General features: G+C 42.5%; 1 protein-coding gene across 1 annotated transcript in view; it reads right to left on the bottom strand.

The window, feature by feature from the left end:
* Positions 1 to 22,454, bottom strand: part of LOC117356564 (cysteine-rich venom protein tigrin-like) — a 64,077-nt gene extending 41,623 nt beyond the window's left edge. The window contains exons 1-3 of the mRNA XM_033935935.1: positions 22,434 to 22,454; positions 17,393 to 17,509; positions 4,486 to 4,576 (exon numbers count right to left, since the gene is read on the bottom strand). Coding sequence (XP_033791826.1) covers positions 4,486 to 4,576; positions 17,393 to 17,404 — 103 coding nt within the window. The 5' untranslated portion in view covers positions 17,405 to 17,509; positions 22,434 to 22,454. The remainder of the gene's footprint in view (positions 1 to 4,485; positions 4,577 to 17,392; positions 17,510 to 22,433) is intronic.
* Between the last annotated feature and the right edge of the window lie 1,074 nt (positions 22,455 to 23,528).

The following is a 23,528-nucleotide window of genomic DNA, read 5'->3' as shown; positions in this document are numbered from 1 at the left end:
GTGTGGTCTCCAAAACTGAACACAGTATTCCAAGTGTGGCCTCACCATGGCTCTGTACAACGGCATCATAACTTCAGGTCTCCTGCTGACGAAACTTCTGCGGATACACCCCAATATTTGTCTTGCCCTGGAGGAAGCCTTCTCCACTTGATTGGCAACTTTCATGTCCTCGCTAATGATCACTCCTAGATCATGTTCCTCCGTGGTCCTAACCAAGGTCTCACCATTTAGTACATAAGTTCTACGCGGGTTTCTCTTGCCCAAGTGCATTATCTTGCATTTTTTAGCATTGAAGCCTAGCTGCCAAGTATTTGACCATTGTTCCAGCAGCAGTAGGTCGTGTGTCATATTATCAGGTAATAAGCATCTGCCTACTATGTTGCAAAGTTTGGTGTCGTCGGCGAACAGTGATACCCTTCCTCTAAGTCCTTGCGTCATATCTCTTATGAATAAGTTGAATAGAATCGGGCCCAGGACCGATCCCTGCGGCACTCCACTGATCACGTCCGACGCTTCAGATGGGGTACCGTTCACCACCACCTTCTGAAGTCTGCCGCTCAGCCAATCCCCAATCCATGTAGTTAGAATGTCTCCTAATCCTATCGATTTTAGCTTGTTCAGTAATCTTCGATGAGGGACGCTATCAAATGCTTTGCTGAAGTCCAAATATACCACGTCCAGTGACTCTCCGGCGTCCAGTTGTCTAGTAACCCAGTCAAAAAAGCTAATTAGATTAGATTGGCATGATCTACCCTGGGTGAACCCGTGTTGGTGTGGATCACGTAGTTTTTCTTCGTCTAGGATTGTGTCAATATGCTATTTGATCAGTGTTTCTATGAGTTTACACACTATAGACATGAGACTCACTGGTCTGTAGTTTGCTGTCTCTGTCCTGCAGCCCTTTTTGTGGAGTGGGATTACATTGGCGGTTTTCCAGTCCAAGGGGACCCTTCTACTAGATGTCTTTCAGCAGCTCCCCTCTCTCCCTCCCCCTTACCTTTATGGCCAAGTCAAAATGATCTACCAACAATAAAATTTTAAAAACACAAAGCATACTGTACGCAGAGAAAATGTTAATTATCATTTATATTCCGCGGGTTTTCAAAGAGGTCAAGGCAGATGACTTTATGCAATGTCACCTCAGTAACAACTATACAAAAATAGACAAATATACCCCTTCCCTTTTTACTAAACCACGATAGTGGTTTTTAGTGCAGGGAGTTGCGCTGAATGCCCCCATGCTGCTCTCGACGCTCATAGGCTCCCTGCACTAAAAACCACTATTGCGGTTTAGTAAAAGGGGGCCATACTGCAAAATATAGACAGCATATATAAATTCTCAAAACGGACACATTTTGATCACTAAACTGAAAATAAAATCATTTTTCCTACCTTTGTTTGGTAATTTCATCAGTCTCTGGTTGCACTTTATTCTTCTGACTCTGCATCCAATATTTCTTCCCTTCTTTCAGCCTCCTGTATGATTCCTCTCCTCCAGACCTCATTCCCTCCCCCAACTTTTTCTTTGTTTCATCAAGCCCCCTTCTTTTTTTCTCTCTCCATGCCCCATTTCTTTCTTTCACCCTGCACCATTCTTTCTTTCTCTCTCCATGCCCCCTTTCTTTCTCTATGTCTGTCTTTCTCTGTCTCCGTGCCCCATTTCTTTCTTTCTTTCTTTCTTTCACCCTGCCCCCTTCTTTCTTTCTCTCTCCATGCCCCTTTTCTTTCTCTATGTCTGTCTTTCTCTCTCTCCATGTCTCATTTCTTTCTTTCTTTGTTTCACCCTGCCCCTTTCTTTCTTTCTCCCTGCCCTCCCCCATGCCTCCGCCATTGGGAAACATGCTGCTGCCACAGCTGCCAGGGAAGGCTGCCACTGTCGCCATCGGGAACAGGCCAGCGCCGAGTTCTCCCTTCCTGCTTTTCTTCCCTGCGGGGCCAACCAACTATCGCCGCCCAACGTCAATTCTAACATCGGAGAGGACATTCCGGACCAGCCAGGCAGCGATTGGCTGGCCCAGAATGTCTGTAGGGGTGTTTCCGTATTTGCACCTGAAGGTTAGGCCTCTCTGACATCATCAAGCCTGAACCATTGTCTGCAAGAAATCTTTCCAGCATGACCTTTGCAAGAAGAGAAAAAGAAGAACACATCTTTTCTGTTTCTGCCTGATGCATTCTGGGTATGTACCAGAATGGTATTCTACTCAAGGACATCCATCTGTGTCTTCATAATTGGACTGTGTGATTCTTGGGGGAGTTATACTCCTATCCTGTTCTTATCTGTCTAACAGTGTCTGTGTCTACCAGCCTATATGAGACCTTACACAGAAAGGCTATTCATCTAAGTTCTGTTTCTGGATTGGTCCGAGGAAGTCATCTGACGAGATCCAAGTGAAAAGGTGCTAATTAGTTTTAGTCTGTGTTGGGATGCGAGGAAGCTCACATCTTACCACAGGTGTCCTGCACGCAACCTTTTCTTCAATAATTAAAACCTGAAAAGTTACCTCGTGTGACTCTCTGCCTAAGAGAGAGTGAATCGGACTTTAAACAGCTCTGAATTCCACCACTACAAGGAAACTTGTCTGCTAATGAATTATAGCCTTACCCAGGGCTGTCGAACACATGTGCCTGTAACAAAGGATTTCTTACGTCTCCTCAAGCTAACAAGAGAGTTTCCATTTTACCTAATCTTCGGCGGAGTCCTAATCAGATGGTGAGAATACGGAACTTATTATCTTATCAGCTGGGGTTAGATAAGTATATCCGATTGTGATATAGGACAAGGTTTGTAAAGCTACCTTGGTGATAACTGTAATCATTTGCTAATCAGGGATTATTATTATTATAAGGAATTGTTTAGTGTGTGTAACAATTAGTTTTACTTAGTTATCTAACAAGTGTATTGTGATAATTATGTACTGAGTTTCATTTATGTAATCAGATATTTTGTGAACAATATTTAGATATTGCAGCTGGCTTGTGAATTATATTTTTCTATTTTCATAATAAAAGTATTTCTCATTAGCCTGGGTCTTATGTCGTGTAAACATGCAATAAAGCTGAACCTGGATCAGCGTTTATGGTTTTCCCTAGACAAAACTAACAGACACGTAACTTGTTTATGTAACTGATTAGTATACTATAAATCTTGCTACAGTTGTGGATCTGATGGATGGTCTGAAGGCTGGACAACCTCTTCCTCAAGTTTGTGAAGTGGTCTGTGCTGAAGACATCAAGATTCCTGGTCTTGTGCAAGATTTTGCTCTGCCTCTTCGTTTGGCCCATGGTCAACGCATGCTCGATGATATTGGCTTTTTCAACTCGAATTCCTCTTTTCTCGAGCATGGTCTGTCTCTAGGTGCTTTACCCTGTCTTGAAGTACCTAACTCTTCTTTCCATGTGTTGATTGTCAATGCTCAACCTATGGAAGTCTTTCTTTCCGCTGGAGAACCTTTGGGTTTTCTGGTGGGTGAATCTTTTCCTGATGTTGAGGTAACTTTGCCTATCATTGGCAGCTTGTCTTCCATTGTCGACCCCTGCCAGGGGGGGGGACATACCGGACCGTATTCTTACCTCACCTAAAGGACTCATTTCACTGGACTTCTTCTGGCCATATGATGCATCGACATCCCATGTAACAGTGGAGAATGACTGTTTGATTTTATCCAGGAAGTTAGCTCTGTCTGACCAATCCAAAGCGGTGAATGCCATTGAATCTTCATCTTTGCAAGAACAGATTGAAGACCAAGTGGAAATCTCCTCCAACCAACCTTTTTCTGAGTTTGATGCCATGGTAAAGGAACAAGTGGACCTAGCTGATGCGTACTCTTCTGATGAAGAAAAGGCTCAGTTAGCATAGTTGTTGTACAAGTATCGAGACCTGTTTGCAGTGGATTCTTATGACACTGGCCTGACCGACCTACATGTGACCAAGATTCCTATGGATCCCCACAGTAAGTCCGTCTTCGTGCGTCAGTATAAGATTCCTTTGGCCTCGTATGAGTCCGTGCAAGAGATACTTGATACCCTGGAAGCTAGGGGTATCATTAGGCCTTGTAACAGTACATACACTATGCCACACTCCAGGAGGCTGTAAGTAACTCTAACCACTACACCGGGGAGAGGTAAGGATGGTTGGTGCATGTTAAAAGCTGCCTGACTCCTTAGCACACCTTAGTAAATAAACCTATAGGTTTGCACTTAAAGGATTAAATGACTTGCCAAAGATTAGAAAGAGCTATAATTAGATTGCTTTGCAGAGAAAACTTATCCTTAGAAAATGAGGAAGCAAAGGATATTTTTTGCCTAGGTGGTTTTCAAAGAGAAAAAAAGCCCATACTTTCCCTTTGAAAACTGGTGCAAAGCCCATGCATAGAAGCATCCTTAGTTTTTGAACATGTGCAGGTACTTTTAAAACCAAACTTAAGTAACCCTTATTTAGTACCAGTACAAGATGTACTACCAAGGACAATAAAATACATTACTCACCATTTATTTTCTTTTGGTCATTAGGACTGTGATTTTGGCTGCAAATATTTGCCCAGAGCTTTGCAGTATTTGCAAGTGTTGCATTCCATTTCTACATTAAAAAAAAGAACATAATATTATATTATACCACAGTATTATTGAATAGAACATTATTGGGGTAATAATAATAAAAAAAAAAAAAAACGTCAAAAAAGTGTCCTAAATGGCTACTTGGACGATCAAAAAGCCTGATCGTCCAAGTACCCATAACCAAAGCTGGTTTTTAGACGTATCTAAAAACAGCTTAGGCCTTTCCCCTGCCTCTAAATGCACAGAGAGAAAAGAGGTGTGTTTAGAGGAGGGGAAAGGGCGGGCAGTGGGTGGGAGGTGGGCCGACCTACACCTAGCCGTACAACAGGTATAACCAATACAGTTTAATCGGCACTTAGACCTTTTTCACTTAGACAATATAAAACCAGGTCTAAGTGCCGAAAAAGGGGCCGCTGAGCTGATGGCCGCTGGCGCCATCAGTTCAGCGGCCCGGCAACCTAACCATCGCGGCAGGAGAGATACCTCATCTCCCCTACCGCGATGCCATCACTCCTCTACCCGAACTGCCGCGGGTTGCGGCAGTTTGGGTAGAGGAGTGATGGCATCGCGGTAGAGGAGATGAGGCATCTCTCCTGCCGCGATGCATCACTCCCTCCCCCCACACACAACATCGGGGCAAGAGGGAGCTCAAGCCCTCTTGCCCCAGCCAACAGTGGCACCCTCGCCATGATCGGGGCAAGAGGGAGCTCAAGCCCTCTTGCCCCCACGACTCCCCGACACGATGGGGGCAAGAGGGAGCCCAAGCCCTCTTGTCCCGCCGACTCCCCAACTCCCCAACAATATCGAGCCAGGAGGGAGCCCAAGTCCTCCTGGCCCTGGCGACCCCCCCCCCCCCGCTAGTTGTTCGGGACAGGAGGGAGCCCAAACTTCCTGGCCCAGCCGATCCTGCCCCCCCCCCCGACAACATCGGGCCAGGAGGGAGCCCAAACCCTCCTGGCCACGGCGACCCCCTACCCCCACCCCGCACTACATTACGGGCAGGAGGGATCCCAGGCCCTCCTGCCCTCGACGCAAACCCCCAAGAACCTCCGACTGCCCCCCCAGCCGACCCGCGACCCCCATGGATGACCCCCCCACGACACCCCCACCCCCTTCCCCGTACCTTTGTTTAGTTGGCCAGACAGACGAGAGCCAAACCCGCCTGTCCGGCAGGTAGCCAATGACGGAATGAGGCCGGATTGGCCCATCCGTCCCAAAGCCCTGCCTACTGGTGGGGCCTAAGGCGCCTGGGCCAATCATAATAGGCCCGGGAGCTTTAGGCCCCTCCTGGAGGCGGGGCCTTGGGCACATGGTCGGGTTGGGCCCATATGCCTCAGGCCCCGCCCCCAGGAGGGGCCTAAGGCTCCGGGCCTATTTTTATTGGCCCAGGCGCCTTAGGCCCCACCAGTAGGCGGGGCTTTGGGACGGATGGGCCAATCCGGCCTCATTTCATCGTTGGCTGCCTGCCGGACAGCGGGAGGGAGAGAGAGACAGAAATAAAGACACACAGACATATATTCTAGCACCCGTTAATGTAACGGGCTAAAATACTAGTACATCCAATAACAGTTCTAAAGGAATCAACACAAAAGAACTGTTCAACTTGGTTACAATAATCAAGATGGCTTAGTATTAGGGATTGAACCAGAATTCTGAATGATGAAGTGTCAAAGTATGCTCTAATGCTCTAATGGTCCAGTAGTATCCCCAGAACCTTCATTGTAGGTTGAATAGGGTATCTGAGTTTGTTGATGCATAGTGATGTTGTGGTGACAAGTGGGTGTGGCGAGGTCACAAAGAATTTAGTTTTTCTGGATTAAGCTTCAGTCTGAATTCTGTTGTCCATTGTTCCATCAAGTTTAATACTTCTGTAGCCATGGGGTAGCTTCAGAGAGAGAAGTAGCGAACGGGATAATGATTGTAAAGTCGTCTGCGTAACTGAATAATTTTATACCTCGCTGGTCCATCTGTGCACCTAGTGATTACATGTAAACATTGAAGAGCAGTGGGGATAATTGTGACCCCTGTGGAACGCAAGATGGGTTTCTCCAGGTATTAGAGAGGTTGTAATTGAAATGTACTTGATAGGTGCGGGACATAAGGAAACCTTGGAACCAGTTTAGAATCTCACCTCTGTTGCCAATTGCATCTAAGCATTGTAACAATTTCTCATGATTGACTAAATAAGGAGCGTAAGTAATCCAGGATCGCTGCGATCATTGTCTCGGTGCTAAACAGAGGTCTGAAGCCAGATTGGATTTCATGTAAAAGAGAGAACTGATCAAGGTATCCCACACACACCACTTCCCCTACCCCCTTTCCCTTCCCGTGGTCTGGCCGGCTCCCTTAGTCCCTTACAGCCCCCCCCTTCCCTTCCCGTGGTCCCGACTAACATTCCGATTCCAGCAGCGTCTGCAGCACTCTACACACTGCTGCTTCAAGGCCTTCTAGCAGCATGTGTAGAGTGCTGCAGACACTGCTTGAATCGGAAGGTTTCAAGACCCGCAGCCCTTGCCGGACCTGAAGCGAGCTCTGGGTTTTTGGGGTTTTTTTACGTGGGCCCAGCCGGAGCAGGAGGAGAGGCCTGGGAGGCAGCAATTAAAGTCCGTTCCGGCCCCCACTGATGTCGCCCTGGCCAGTTCACATCCTTCAGACTGCAAGAGCCGCCGCATCCAACAGGCTCTGAGCCGCCGCACGCATGCGGACTCCTACCTGCGTGTCCCTACAGCTCACGGAAAATGGGAGCACGCAGGTGGGAGTGCGCATGCACGCTTAGGGCTTTATTATATTAGATTAATTTTGGATGAATAGAATGCTTTTTGTTTTTCTTTTATCAATAATTTGTAGCTCTTTATGTTAGATCTCCAATTGTTTCAGTCTGATATTTTTCCCGTTTTTTTCCAGATCCTTTCTAGTTGTCTAACTAATTGTTTCATTTTTAATAGTTCAGAGTCGAACCATTTATTATATTTATTTGAGCAGTTTTTACTGTTTCGTTTAGGGGCAATTTTATCTAGCATGGATGTGCTTGCATTCATCCAATGATCCCAAAAATCATCCCCTTCTCCTATTTCCTCTCGTAATTCGTAATGTGCCCAGTATTCCTCTGGATTAAAATGACCCCTTGTGAGATGTTCTTTTTTTATCTTTAGGTGTGTTTTAGATTTTAGATGATTCCAGATTAAGTTGAATTAGTAAGTAAAATGATAGGACCAGATATCATGACACCAGGTACCGTCGGATAAAGAGATGGAAGGATCTAGGGTCTCCTTTGTGGACATAGCTACCATGTCTAACTGATGGCCTTTTTCATGCGTTTGTGTGGGTAAAGGGAGATTGTAATTGAGCGAAGATAGGAAGCTTTTAAAGTCTTTCACGTCTGTGTTGCCTCGTCCTCTAAATGTAGGTTTATGTCTCCTGCTATAATATTATATGAAGGAGTAATTGAATTATGTAGAACGAATTCGTAGAAGTCCAACTTTTCAGTAGGACATAAAATAGAATACAAGAGAGGGATTCTTCTATTTCCTTGTTACTAATTTTGCATGCTAGTATTTCTAACTGGTTGGTTATTTTAGAGTCTAATAAGTCAAGTTCAATTTCTTCCTTAAGGATGACTGCTAATCCCCCCCCCTCTTTTGTTCTCGTGATTTAGCATATGGATTTTAAAGTTATCTGGAAGAAGGTAATTTAATATTGGATCCTCTTCAGACAGTAGCCATGTTTCCGTTAGAAAGAGACAGGCTATTTGCTTGCTGATGATCCAATCTTTGATTAAGAAAGCTTTGTTCCTTACCGATCTAGAGTTGAGGTAAGCACAGGGAACGGAAGTGGATGTGATGGGTCTGGAGAGTGTGGTTGTTCTGATAGTTTTATTTCCCTTATCCTTTTTTTAAGGGTGCGATGTTGTCTTCCGTTGTTTGTGATTACTTTAATTTGATTTACTCTTTCTTCCTGTTGGTTAATTAGAAGTCTAATGGGTGCATCAGGGTGATATGCAGAGTGAAGTTGTGGATGGAGTGAGTTAACGTCCTTAATGTTATTGCTTATTAAATAGATCAATAGAATCAATAGGAGATTTATATTTACAGATTATAGTGATTCTTTCCTGTAACAATAGTTATGTTAGTTTCCCTGTCACTTGTTAAGATTTAGTTAAGTTTGGATAAGTTTTGTTAGGTTTGGTTCAAGGCCGCTGGGGGGGGGGGGGGAATGCCGGAAGGCGGAGCTGGACTCCCACACCAACCCGGTCTCTCTGCCCTGCCGTGGGACGTTGAAAATCCGTTGGGGCAGCTCCCGATAGCAGTGGAGCTGCCTTGAAGAAAAGAGAAGTGAATTTGAAGCCTTGGGGGGCATCGGGAGGTAGAGCTGGACTCCCACACCGACCCGGTCTATCTCCCCTGCCGTGGGACACTGAAAATCCATGGGGCAGCTCCCGATAGCAGTGGAGCTGCCCTGAAGAAGAGAGAAGTGAATTTGAAGCCGCTGAGGGCGTCGGGAGGTGGAGCTGGACTCCCACACTGACCCGGTCTCTCTCCCCTGCCATAGGACATTGAAAATCCGTTGGGCAGCTCCTGATAGCAGTGGAGCTTCCCTGAAGAAGAGACAAGTGAATCTGGATAATTCCAATTATCATTTCTAATACATTTTTCATACTTGTTTTCCTGATTTATAAAACCCTATTAGTGTCGGCACTTGGACATCCTAATCGCCTGGACATCCAAGTTCCGATTTCCAAAACTGTTTTTCTGGATGTCTAGCAGGACTTCTTAGCTGCTATGTGTCCAGAGTTTAAAGGGGCATGTTAGGAGGTGTGCTATGGGCAGGCTTAGGAGCAGCTTAAACATACACATTTTGTGGCAGCAAAGCATTCGTAGGACATCCTAGACCAGGGGTAGGGAACTCCAGTCCTCGAGAGCCGTGTTCCAGTCGGGTTTTCAGGATTTCCCCAATGAATATGCATGAGATCTATTTGCATGCACTGCTTTCAATGCATATTCATTGGGGAAATCCTAAAAACCTGACTGGAATACGGCTCTCGAGGACCGGAGTTCCCTACCCGTGTCCTAGATGAAGCGTACACATTTTCACTTAGGCCTGTTTTAGAATCGTCTAAGTGCCAAAAATTTCCCCAAACTGACCAAATGACCACTGGAGTTAAGTAAGCATGACCCCCCCCCCACACACACACACACACACTAGTCCAGTACTCACTAACCCTTTCCACTACCCCCAAATTTCTGGAAAAAAAAGTACATACCTGTCTCTAGAACAGCAGCATCTTCTATGTGAAAGCCTAGCAGAGTAGCACACAGGTGTTTTAAGCAGTCTAGTGTGTGGACTAGTGAACCATAGAGACAAAGACCCTGACCCATAAGCCCCTCTAACCACTACATTTATGATAGAAAGTGTAAGTATTTACTTACTCAGAGACGCTTCCTCTTTCTTCAGAACTCCATCACTCACATGAATGATAATCTACAACCATAACCCTACTCTACTGCCATATAGTTACTGCATGCAGCCATAAGAGCTATTGGAGTAGTAGACAGATGGGTATTGTAGGTATTAGGAAAGTTTGAGGGGTTCACCCTAAATTATAAAGGGGTTATAGTAAGATGTAAGATGTGACACCCTTTTTGTGAAGTTCACAGCAGCGCCTTCTAAGGTGCCCCACTGCTCTGTTGGGATGTCTGTGTGGCAAGTTCATTAGAATGCTGGCCCGTCCCATGTCTTAGTGATATCCATTTGGATGTTTCCAATTTAAATGATTTTATATTGAAAATGAGTTTAGGCAACCTGACAGCCTATATGTCCTGGCTTCTTAGATGTCCAAGTAAACAATTTTTGGAAAAAAAAAAATTGGGGGGCATCTAAACTAAACTAAACTAAACCTTAGGTTTGTATACCGCACCATCTCCGCAAGCGCAGAGCTCAGCATGGTTTACAGAGGTTGAGAGGAAAGGAACTATAAAGAAGGGATATAGGAGAGGGACTGAGAAGATAGAGAGGGACAGGGTACTAGAGAACGGGAGGTGATTAGATTTTTGAAAAGAGCCAAGTTTTCAAGTGTTTGCGGAAGAATTGGAAGGAGCTAGAATTTCTGAGCGGGGATGAGAGGTTGTTCCAGAGTTCTGTGGTTCTAAAGGGGAGGGATGTTCCAAGTTTTCCTGCGCGGGATATACCTTTTATAGATGGGAAAGATAGTTTCAGTTTTTGGGAGGGTCTAGTGGAGAGTGGGTTTGAGGAATTCCAAAAGAGTGGGATAACGGGAGGAAGGACGCCATGTAGAATCTTGAAGGCTATGCAGGCACATTTATAGAGGACTCTGGAGTATACTGGGAGCCAGTGAAGCTTGGAGAGGAGTGGGGAGACGTGATCGAACTTGCCTTTTGCGAAAATAAGCTTGGCCGCGGCGTTCTGAATTAGCTGAAGTCTATGGAGGTTTTTCTTAGTTAGGCTTATATAGATGGAGTTGCAGTAGTCCAGTCTAGAGAGGATGGTGGATTGAATGAGGATGGCGAAATGAGAATGATGAACGCAGGATCTTACTTTCCTCAACATATGGAGGCTAAAGAAGCAGTTTTTTACCAGGGAGTTGAGGTGATCATTGAAGGAGAGAGAGGAGTCTAAGATGATGCCTAGGACTTTGCTTGAAAACTCAAGCTGAAGAGTGGAGCCAGAAGGTAGTGGGATGGAGGTGGGTAAATGATCTGAAATTGGGTCGAGCCAAAGTAGTTTTGTTTTGGACTCATTCAGTTTCATTTGTACAGATTGGGCCCAGGATTGTAGGTTCGTAATACATGTGGATATGTTCTCAGCGAGGTTAGAGAGGTTCGAGTCGGTCTCGAGGAGGATGAGGATGTCGTCAGCGTAGGAGTAGAGAGTTTCTAGGGGGGATAGATGAAGGAGTTTCAAAGAGGACATGTAGATGTTGAAAAGGATAGGGGAGAGGGTTGAGCCTTGCGGGACTCCACATTTCGGCTTCCAGGGGGGGGATGAGGTACCGTTTGTGTTAACGGTGTAGGAGCGGAAGCGTAGGAATTTTGAGAACCAATCTAGTATTTCTGCTTCAAAATGGATGTTTTTGTGCTTCCGACTTTGGACGTTTAGTGGGAAACATTCAAATCAGACTTAGAAGTCCTTTTCATAAATGGCCCTCCATGTATCATATGATATGCCCACAGGATTTTGGCTTCTTTCACTGCAAGAAAAGCTTTCTTTAGTCAGAGGGGGATTTCTAGGTATTGAGGGTTCCAGGACATGTACCATTAGATAGTCATGCTCTCTTCTCTCCCCCATCCCCAGTTCCTAAGTTTTAAAGTGTTAAAAAATCACAATTGACTCCTTCTTCCAAACTCAGTCTCATTAAAACATATTAAAATGTGTACTATCATTTTATTACTACAAAATGTCTGCAAGGTTACATAATGTCTGCAAGAGAACCTATATTCACCATATTGTAAATCATGAACTGTGTATCCTATTATTATTATATAATTTACACCCTTAAAACATAGGGCCCAATTATATATATGTCACCTACTATCATTTTATTATTACAAAATGTCTGCAAGGTTACAAATGTCTGCAAGAGAACCTATATCTACTGTAAATCATGAACTGTGCACCCTATGTGCAATTCTATAAAAATTAGGTGCTTATTAAAGAATCATGCTTAGGTAGTGCTAAGCATTCTAACATTTAGGCACACATGATTTATGCCAGGGTTTTCATGGCCTAAATGCATGCACCTAAGTTAGGCGCTTAACAGTACCTAACTTAAAAACATGCCCAACCACACCCACTTTTAACTATGCACTTTGCACTGGGGACCGGATTCTATAAGCATGCCTACTTTACAGTATAGATGCTACTCCATGCGGCTGTTAATCATCCTTTAGGCGTGACTTATAGAATTGTGCTTTGTGGCACCTAAGCAGACTTAGGTGTCACTAGGCGTTCTAGAAGTAGGTTTTACCTGGTCTAATTCACTGGTGCCTATCTCAGCCACCCAGCAATGCCTTAGTCTGCCACACCTATTTTCTCAGGAAATCTGTGGGCAATGCCAGTGGTGCTCACAAGCAATTGTTGGCCCCGAATGGACTGACCCAGGTACTAAGAGGACTTTTAAACTAAAGAAAAATACTTCATGTAACAGCACCCATGTCATATATGCGATAATATGCCCCTGTGACCTTGTCTATATTGGAAGAACTAGTAGAAAAATTATGGTTAGGCTAACGGAGCATAAATCTAAAATTAATACCGGAAGTCTGGAAGCACCGCACTGGCAGGTCATGAAGCATAAAACAACAGATCTAAAATGGAGAATAGTTGAATGTATCGAGTTAGGGTGGGAGGGTGGGAACCATGTAGAGCGTCTAAACTTTAAAGAACAACAACTGATTTTTTCTTTGAACACTGTTAAACCGAATGGTCTGAACTCTGAAGTTGAATGGATGACATTAGTTTAAATCTCCCTCTGCTGTCTTGTGATTTTGATTGGGCACGTTTGTATGAGATCATCACGTTGCCCCCTGGGATAAAACAACGCCACCGCCATAATTCTGCTTTAAACACTATCGGCAGTATTCATGGAACCGGCATAACAAAGGTATATGTTAAGATTCTTTGATTCTTTTTACATAAACTGTTTTTTGGCTACTGATATGGGCTTGAAGATATGTCTGTATGGGTTAGTTGTAAACTATAAGTGAAAATGATATGATTAAAACATTTTATGGTGACTCTCTTTTTTCTTTTTTGTCAGGGGAAAATACCTTGATAAAGCCCCCTGGGCGAAACATAGCCTATGTTGGTGAAGAGCCCCTGCTATGCTTCTCTAAAAGAATGAGTACTTTTCTATAATTAAAATATTTAAATAAAGAAAAATAATTTAAAAAATATATATAAAATAAGACCGATGAAGACTTTAGTGCAAACAATTCTGTGAATGAAATGCTCTCACAGCTTGCACTGCTGAGGTCCTAAACGGGAATAATATGTTCATCTAAGGTTGTATATGTGATACCAATTGAGTTTAACCTTGGAAAAGAAATATACTCTTTATTGCCTTATTTTCTTGTATTTACACCTATTCTCTGTCACAAACCATGCCTACTTTTCAGGTAGGCATCATTAGGCGTCAAAGGGCGCCTGGACTTAGGTATTGCTAGGCACAGTTCTTAGAACTCTTAATTGGTTAATTTTTGGTCAATTACCACATTTTTTAAGCTAATTAAAGTTGAGTTGCATGTGGATTTTTGTTAGGCGTTGCAAGGTGTCCTCAATGTAGGCGCCATTTATAGAATCTTGCCGTGGGTGCTTAACTGTTGTAGAATTCCGTCTACCAAGATAAGCACCTAACTTTTGACTAACTTCACTTAGTGCTAATTAAGAGGAGTAGTGTGCTGATTATTGGTACTTATTTAGCTTATTACTCAAGTTAGCCACCTATATTAGCTAGGAATGACAATATAGACACCTAACTTTAGGCATAATTTATAGAATTGGTGGGGGGGGGGGGTAGTATCCACACAGTGGATTCTCTATTGCACAGTTAGACTACTTTTTAGTACATCGACAATGACACAGCCTTTTTTAAAAAAAAAAACATAAATCCATGTCGGGGTATATGTGGCTGCAATTAAGTTTGTTATAAGATATGTTCTCAGTAAATTGAGCCTTTCCATAAATTAATCTTGATATTAATAAAATATGATAAGACTAGGAGAAGAAGAGCAAAGAAGGATAAACTCTGCAAAAAGTAAATCAGCTAAAAATGAGCAGAGATGACCAAGGTATCCAAGTTGGCAAAAACTTTAATAGGTAGCTCATGGGAAACACATTTCAAATGAACCCCACATGGGCCATGTTATAGCAAATGCCTGCTTCAGGGGTTCACAATCTACAATACCATACAAACCTCAATAAAATATATGAAATGATTGACATTAAAACATTAATTTCAATGAAAACACAACATATATTTTATTGAGGTTTGTATGGTATTATAGATTGTAAGCCCAAGAAGCAGGCATTTGCTGAAACACGGTCCCTGTCAGGTACATTTAAACTGTGTTCCTTGCAAGCTACCTATTAAAGTTTTGCCATCTTGGTCATCTCTGCTTGTTTAAAGGCTAAAACTGAATCAAAATATAGCTTTGCTATTAAAAAAAAAAAAGAGAGAAAACAAAATTTCCCTTGGATCAATGCAGAATGAGACAATTAGTGGACTAAAAAGTGGTCTCACTTGCTGTCTGAGGATCCATTGTGTTAGAAAATTGTAATTGAATTTGGTTCCCTATACAGTGGTACCTCGGTTTACGAGTGCACCGGTTTGCGAGTGTTTTGCAAGACGAGCAAAACATTCACAAATTTGGTGCCTCGTAAGCTGAGCTTGCCTCGCTGTACGAGCGCCCCCCCCCCCTCCAAGAACCGGCACCCTCCCCCCCGTGATCCGGCACCCCCCGCCGCCATCGGGCACCCCCCGCCGCCACCTGAGATCCCCTAACCCACCCGAACCCTCTTCTTACTTCCCTCCGCATCGGCATCGCCGGCATCAGCATGTCCTGTGCCCGAAAATCTGCTTCCTGTGCCGGGCCTTGAGCATGTGCACACATGCTCAAGGCCCGGCACAGGAAGCAGATTTTCAGGCACAGGATATGCTGATGCCGGCGATGCCGATGCGGAGGGAAGTAAGAAGAGGGTTCGGGTGGGTTGGGGGATCTCAGGTTGCGGCGGGGGGGTGCCTGATGGCGGCGGGGGGGTGCTGGATCGCGGGGGGGGGGGGAGCAATGCCGGATCTCGTGGGGGGGGAAGGTTTGGGGTGGGAACATATCAAAGTAAGTTTCCCTTACTTCCTATGGGGAAACTTGCTTTGATATACGAGCATTTTGGATTACAAGCATGCTCCTGGAACGGATTATGATCGTAATCCAAGGTACCACTGTACTTGATTTGAAAACCAGGTTCTTTGGCCATGTACTAGTGACTTGGATTAGCCATCATGAGAACGGGCTACTGGGGTTGGTGGACCATTGGTCTGACCCTGTAATGTTATTCTTATATTCTTATGTTCTAAGTGCTAGCTCCCTTTTTACAGAATCACATTCAAAAGAGGTAATTTTTTATAGCAGGTACTTGGAAAGTGTATGTCTATTAGTATATGATCTACATCAGTGTTTCTCAACCTTTTCAAGCCAAGTACCTCCTAAGCCTAACAAATACCAACTGAGTACCCCAGGCCAAACTCTGCCCTAGACCCGCCCAAACTCCACCCCAGACTCCACCCCATAATAATAATACTAATTGTAATGCAATTTCTTCCATCCATTTTTCATATACACACAATATAATCTTAATAATATATAATGGTAACCACAAAATTAAAAAAAAAACCACAAAGCACACTGTACACAGAGAAAATGTTAATTATCATTTATATTTGGGGGGTTTCAACAATATCGAGGTATATTACTTTAAAAATATGCAATGTCACCTCAGTAACAATTATAGAAAAATTGACAAATATAGTGCAACATATAGACAACAAATATAAATTCTCAAAACAGACACATTTTGATCACTAAATTGAAAATCAAATCATTTTTTCTACCTTTGTTGTCTGGTGATTTCATGAGCCTCTGGTTGCACTTCCTTCTGACTGTACATCTTTTCTGTCTTTCTTTCATTTCTTTCTGCACTCAGGCCCAACAATTGTTCCTTTCTATTCCCTCCCTCCCTCCTTCCTATGTCCTTAGTGCCCCCTCCCTCTCCTGAAGCCGCGCCAAAGCCTGCTTTCCCCCCCAAGCCGACCCACCACCACACACCAGCCACCACCCACCCGTTCCATTTAATTATCTCCCACCTTCCTCTGGAACTGCGCCAAAGCCTGCCTGCCCCCAAGCTGACCCGCCACTGATTCCTCCTCCCCCCGGTCTGCCACCTGCCCACCGCTCACCCCCATCGCCTACTACTTTTAATTACAGCCCCGGTGCCGCATCTACAGGAAGGGAAAGGCCAGGTCAGTGCAGCAATTGCACACCGCCGGCCCACAAGCCTTCCCCCGAAGTCAAAGAGAAGGTCTGGGCTAGCCAATCGCTGCTTGACTGGCCTGAACCTTCTCTCCGATGTCAGAATTAACGTCGAGGGGCAGGCTTGTGGGCCGGCGGCATGCAATTTCTACACGCGCCAGGCTCTCCCCTTCCTGTAGTTGTAGCACCAGTGGGGCTGTAATTAAATGTAGCAGGCAGTGAGCAGCGGCGGCGAGTGCACGGGCAGCGGTCTGCCCACGTACCCCCAACGAGCAGCAAGCGTGCTCCCTAGGGTAAGCATACCATGCACTGAGAATCCCTGATCTACATGAAGGTGTTTCAGGAAGTGCTATTTTTACAGAACAGACATTTATTTATTCAGTTTTCTATACTGTTCTCACAAGGGATCTCAGAATGATTTATATGAATTTATTCAGGTACACAAGCATTTTCCCTGTCTGTCTTGGTGGGCTCACAATCTATCTAATGTACCTGGGGCAATGGGGAAATTAAATGACTTGCCCAGGGTCACAAGGAGCAGCATGGATTTGAAGCAGAAGCTGTAGTTTTAACCACTGTGCCACACTTGGAATGTATGTAGAACAAACTTCTTTGGAGCAGATGTAAATTAGTGCATGAGGTTTTGTCTGCTATTTGGCTTGGATTTACCTGCATAAAATAAATTTAAAATAGGCACCTTTTTGGATTTTCACTCTCCTAAAGTACATTTTTACTTGAATTTTCAACAGTGGTGCAGGTCAGGAATTTTGCAGAGTAGATGCTTGTATACTTGGTCTTACCATTTTTAGCATATTGCTAGCTGTTGGTTTTACTTGACGCCTTAATCTATTGTGCTCATCCACTATAGTATTTTGAACAGTTGTTAAAGTGGTCGACAGAGAATTGAGAGCTGGAGTCTAAAAAAAGAGAATATGATTTACTGCCAAGTCATTATTGGCCTCTTTTACAAAGCCATGCGGAAACAGCCCCGAAGCCCTTTAATTATCTATGGGCTTCAGGGCCGTTAGCGCAGAGCAGCTGCTAGTGCGGCTTTGTAAAAGAGGCCGTATATGAATTTGTTATTTATTAATCATACAGAATCTAAGAGACCTAATAACAGCATATGGATAGTGCTTTCAACAGACATCCTTGACCACAAAGCTACATGCAAAACCTCTACTCCAACAGAGTACCCAAGATATAATTTAACTCTATCCTAATGTGAGAACAAACGTCAGCAGGCAAAACGTTTCCCCAGATTGCATATATGGTGCCTAAAATTGTACACTGATCCAAGTGGTGCGCCCAACTAAAGCCTCCCCCCCCCCAACACACACACACACTTTTACTAGGCCTACGTAGCGATTTCTACCATGGCCCCGAGCTCCAAAGCTCATAGAATTCCTATGAGCATTGGAACATTTAGTGCTCTGGGCAATGGTAGAAACCTCTACTAAGGCTTAGTAACAGAGGACCTAAATTGGCTAATGAGCCAATTGCTGCCAATAATTGGGAGCTAATTAGATCTAATTGGCATCAGTTTGAATCTTTGCCACATCTTACTGCATATCATTCTATAACAATGTGCCCCCAAATCCTATAGCACGCAACCAATAAGGGGGTGTGTCCATGGGAAGAACAAGAGAGAGTCAGAACATTCCTATAATTTGCACACAGTGTTATAGAATACTGGGGATGTGTGTCACAATTTAGCACCGGAGATTAGATCTAGTTTAACAGGCGTACAATAAGTCCTGGTGCTCAAATTTGTATGCTGAAATCGGTATTCAGTGATATTCTATAATGGGTGCTCATCTGTGAATGTCTATTATAGACTAACATTTAGTCTGAGGTGTTTGTTGTTTTGGGGTTTTTTTTTTTACCAATTTACTAAATCTAGTCTTTTGGCTATGGATATGTGTGGCCAAAATAAAAGTTTGGTTTGTGATTGTTTAAAACTAATTTTCAGCATTTTGCCAGGTTTGTTTCACCTATTTGTTTTTTAGGTACTAGCGCTGAACACTTTTGTATTGTGGAATTTATTTATTTAAAATATTTATAATCCACCATTATCCAAGGCGGCTCACAAAGTACACATATATAATTCCAATATGCAACATTACAAAGAAAACACATAACACAATAAAATGAACACTATAGCATGGATAGTAAGGAGAGTCAGAATGCTATGGGTAAAGCTATTATTGAGGTCTTTTATATAGTTAACGAGTAGATTTGATAATGAGGATTGCAATTACTACTACTACTTCTAATCATTTCAATAGCTCTATTAGACATACACATCACTGTACATCAAAACACAGAACAGACAGTCCATGCTCAAAAGAGCTTACATTCTATTCAAGACAGACAAACTGGACAAGAAGGTGCATGAATACACTGTGCTCATGCGGGGTAATTACAGAGGGAATGATAAGACATATATTGGTGCTTAGAAGGTGGGCTGGAGTTTGGAATTGAAAGCATTTTCAACGAAGTGGGCTTTGGGTCTGGATTTGATTATTATATTTGGGGTGGGTTCTATGGATGTGATGGTATAATTATGAGGGAGTGCTGAAAAATTCTCAGCCCAACCAACCAACTTCCTAAATTCGAAAGAGTGTTATCTTATTTCATTAATGCCAATTTGCAGATACAAAGTTCTAGGTTTTGGCATTGTTTCAGATCACTGATTGAGCCACATCCACGTCATTCTCTTGGTTGGGTTGAGAACTTTTCACCACCCCCTCATAGTATAATGACCATAGTATAATGATAATTGTTGTCGTACAATTAGATGTTATTATGTTTGTTATAATGCACTGTTTTTAGAATTGTAAGCTGCTATAGCACTTCAATTTTTAGCAGTATATTAAATATTAAAATCAGAATTATATGGATAACTTTAACCTGATGTAGATTTATTATTTACTGTGATATATACATATATATATATATATATATATATCACCTTTTATGCATGAACATTTCAAAGTGGTTTAGAAGCAACATGTTCTGTATTTTTTATTGCTTTTTTATGTTTTTGACATTAAAAATAAACATATTTAAAAATGAACAAAACAGATGATATGAAAAGTACTCCATAGTTCAGATAGGAGAGGTGAAAGAGAGAAAGAATGAAGAAATGACAAGTTAGAGAAGGAGAAAGGAGCCCAATAGTGTGTCAGTCTACTACTACTATTTATTATTTCTTTAGCATTGAAAGGTGTACGCAGCGCTGTACATTTTAACAAACAGTGCCTACTCAGAAGAGCTTACAATCTAATTTAGACAAGACATTTCAGGGTTGGGGAGATTATACTGGATATAGCTATCTGACAGCAGTGAGGAGGAGTTAAGAGTTGAAAGCAGTTTCAAAAAAGTGGGCTTTCAGCTTGGATGTGAACACTTCCAGGGATGGAGCACGACGTATAGATTCAGACAATCTGTTCCAGGCATACGTCACCGTAAGAAAGAAGGGATGGAGTCTGGAGTTGGCAGTGGAAGAGAAGGGTACAGATAAGAGGGGCTTGCCCGATGAGCGGAGATCACCGGGGGGGGGGGAGGAGGAAGCATAGGGGGAGATGAGTGAGGAGAGATATTGGGGAGCTTCAGAGCAAATGCACTTGTAGGTCAGCAAGAGGAGTTTAAACTGTATTTGGAAATGGACAGGGAGCCAATGAAGCAACTTGAGGAGAGGGGTAATGTGAGAATAGCAGCTCTCATGGAATATGAGTCGCGCAGCAGCATTTTGAACGGATTGAAGAGGTGAGAGACAGATGTGTGGGAGGCCCGAGAGAAGTACTTTGCAGTAGTCATACAAGGAAAAAGGCACATACCTTAAGAAACCTGAATGCCATGGTAAAAAGGTAAGATTTAATGCAGGTCTTTTTTTTTAACTTTATTGATTTTATTGAACATATCAAAAGTGCAACATATATACATTCAAGAATTCAAAAAACAGCACTTACATACTTGCAATTTACTCTCTTTACCCATCCCCCCTCCCCCTTCCCCTCCCAGGATGTGCATATATATATATATATATATATATAAAGAGAGAGAGAGATTCAAGCTAGAGAGCTAGGGGATACCAATTCCAGAATGTTGGAGCTAAAGTAAAAGAAAACACTGGCTTCCAATACAAGCTTGCATACAAAACAAATTCTACTGCACCCTATTCAGAGCCCTAAATGGAACTGGTCCTAGCTACCTAAACAAACACCTAATCAGAAATAAAAAACACATCAAGACCAAGGAGAACACAGGCTCTCTTCACTCATCTCCTAGTAAAAGGTATACAAAGCAAAAAATATATATATACGACGATCTACTAGCTACCAGTGCAGTGAAAATAGACCACCACATCGCCAAGTTATTAACCAAGACGACCAACTACAAAACATTCAGGAAAGAACTGAAAACTACGCTTTTCAAAAAATTTGTCAAATGATCTAACTAAACCTTATAAACCCAACCCCAGATCCCATCGATCATGCTATCCATAAGCTCTTGTAAGCTCCTACCTATCTTTTACCTCATTTTGTGCTATATAGCCCTACAAGGATAACCAGAAATTATAATTTATTTGCATACCCAAGGATCACTGGCTGTAAATACAAGTCCTTTTTTGATATGACTTTCATGTTTCAAGCAAGTAAACAGCAGTCTTGGTTAGGTAACTACATGAATGGAGCCAGGCTGACCTTCGGCGCCTTTTGGAAAGAAATTAAAAACTGTATTGTTTGATAGATTTATCTCTTAAACAGAAGTCACACTAAATTTAATAATCTTATTCTGTCTATTCTTGAGTAATATGTTGTACTTTTATTATTTGCATTTTGTAATTTGCTGATTGTCCAGCTGTCTTCAGTGCGAACCGTCTAGAAGTTGTCTGATCATGGCGGTATAGAAGAATAAAGTTATGTTATGTTATGTTTAACTTTGTAAGCTCCCTAGGAGTGCCCTGACCAATTCCTTTTGTAAACTGCCTACAACTGAAAGGTATTGGCGGGATAGAAAACAGTAATGTAAAACAGAGTGCCTGATAGATTCGAGATGTGAGAGGGACTGAAGGAGAGCTCAGAACGGTTTACATACATTTATTCAGGTGCTCAAGCATGATACATATGAAGGCATCTAGTGGGTTGAATCAAGACATGACTGAAGTTTAATAAGATCAGGATAAAATAATTCAAATTGTACAATGGACTGAATATCAGCAGTGCAGAGAGGTTGTGATCTTCAATTAGAGTTGCCAGAGGAATGAGAAAGATATTAAAGAGAAAAAGGGCCAAAACTAAGCCCCAAGAGACACCATATTGCACCTGAATAGGTGAAAGAAAGCAAAATGATTCAGAAAGGGTAGCCAGTCAAAAATGAGGTGAACCAAGCCAGGGTTTGTCCAGAAAGGTCAATGGATACCAGACAAACATGAGGTAAACTGTGGTCTACTAAGTTGAAGACAGATGTGAGTTCAAAAGAAACTGCGAGTGCATATCTGTCAGAAGTGATGATGCTATGGAGCTCACTAAGATTGTTCAGAATGGTCGCTGTGCTATGGCTTGTATGAAATCCAGATTGACAGGCATGCAGTATATGACATTTTGTTTACATGATGTGAATGTTGAATGGATACTGCCTTTTGGTGAGCTTTGAAATGTTGGTGAGGTATGAGACAAGTCTGTAATTGGGCAGTATGAAAGAGCCAAGGAGCAATATCTTTAAGAGAGGGTGGATGAGAGCTTGTTTCCAAGTAATTCATAAAATGTTTAACTGGAAATAATCTAATGAATATTATGCCCAGTATATCTAAATATTTCTCTGAAGTTTGATACATACTTGCCCAGATGCCTGATGAAGCCAAACTATTAAACACACAATTGTAGTTACCATAGTTCTCTCTGAAAAAAAGGAAAAGAAAAACAATTTTATCTCATCCAGTGCCATTGGAAAATGCTTGTCCATGAATTCCCAAGTCAATTATCAGGTATCTCTAACCAACTGAGTATTCAGGATATGTTGTGAACCTGATTATTTTTTTAAAGTTTGGTTTGTGAGCTCCTAAATTTAGGGGTCCTTTTATCAAGCTGCGGTAGGGGTTTAACGCGCGTAATACCGCACGTTAAACCACCTGCCATGCTAGCTGCTAACGCCTGTATCGAGCAGTCGTTAGTTTTTTAGCCAGCTGCGGGGTTAGCGCGTGATGAAATGTCCGACGCGCTAACCCCGCTAGTGTGGCTTGATAAAAGGACCCCTTAGTTTCCTATCTTAAGTTTGTAAATTTGTCTCCTAAAATATATTCAGCCAAACTTAGGGGTTTCTACTGCGGTCCAGTGAGGTAAATGCAGTGACGCTCATAGAAACCTCTACCACAGCATTGTAAAAGCCAGTGTAAGTGATTTAACGCATACTAATGATTAGGGTTGGATTCTATAAATGGTGCTGTTGGGGGTGGCCACCTATAAAAAGGTTGCTGATTGCGTGTCAATCACGAAACGACGTCATTTATAGAATCACGGCTTTGTGAAAGGTAGGCACCAGAAACTAACAAACAGACAAAAAATACTGAGGAAACATGAATGTCCTGACCTTGATGCTCCATTTCTTATATTCAGCCCCTGTGCTGTTCAAGTGTATTCTATAACATTTATCTCATTTGAGAAACATATGAGTTAACATGATAATAATAAACATATGAGTTAATATTATAATAATCTTATTTTTCTGAAACATTCTAATCACTATTCAAGTATTATTTTCTAATTGTAAGAATTTAGTCCTTAAAAATTCAATGTTTTATATAAAGGTGAAGCAAAAACAAAAAACAAACTGCAGGCAACTATGTACAATGTTTATTATACTAAATATTTATGCAGTTAAAAATACCACCTTATAACAAATCAAGAACTTGATACGGTCCGTGTTTCGGAAAAC

The sequence above is a fragment of the Geotrypetes seraphini genome, chromosome 3 (genome assembly GCF_902459505.1).
Source record: "Geotrypetes seraphini chromosome 3, aGeoSer1.1, whole genome shotgun sequence".
Lineage (NCBI taxonomy): Eukaryota > Metazoa > Chordata > Amphibia > Gymnophiona > Dermophiidae > Geotrypetes > Geotrypetes seraphini.
Note: the sequence above shows the minus strand (reverse complement) of the source record. Positions and strands in the feature narration are given on the sequence as shown.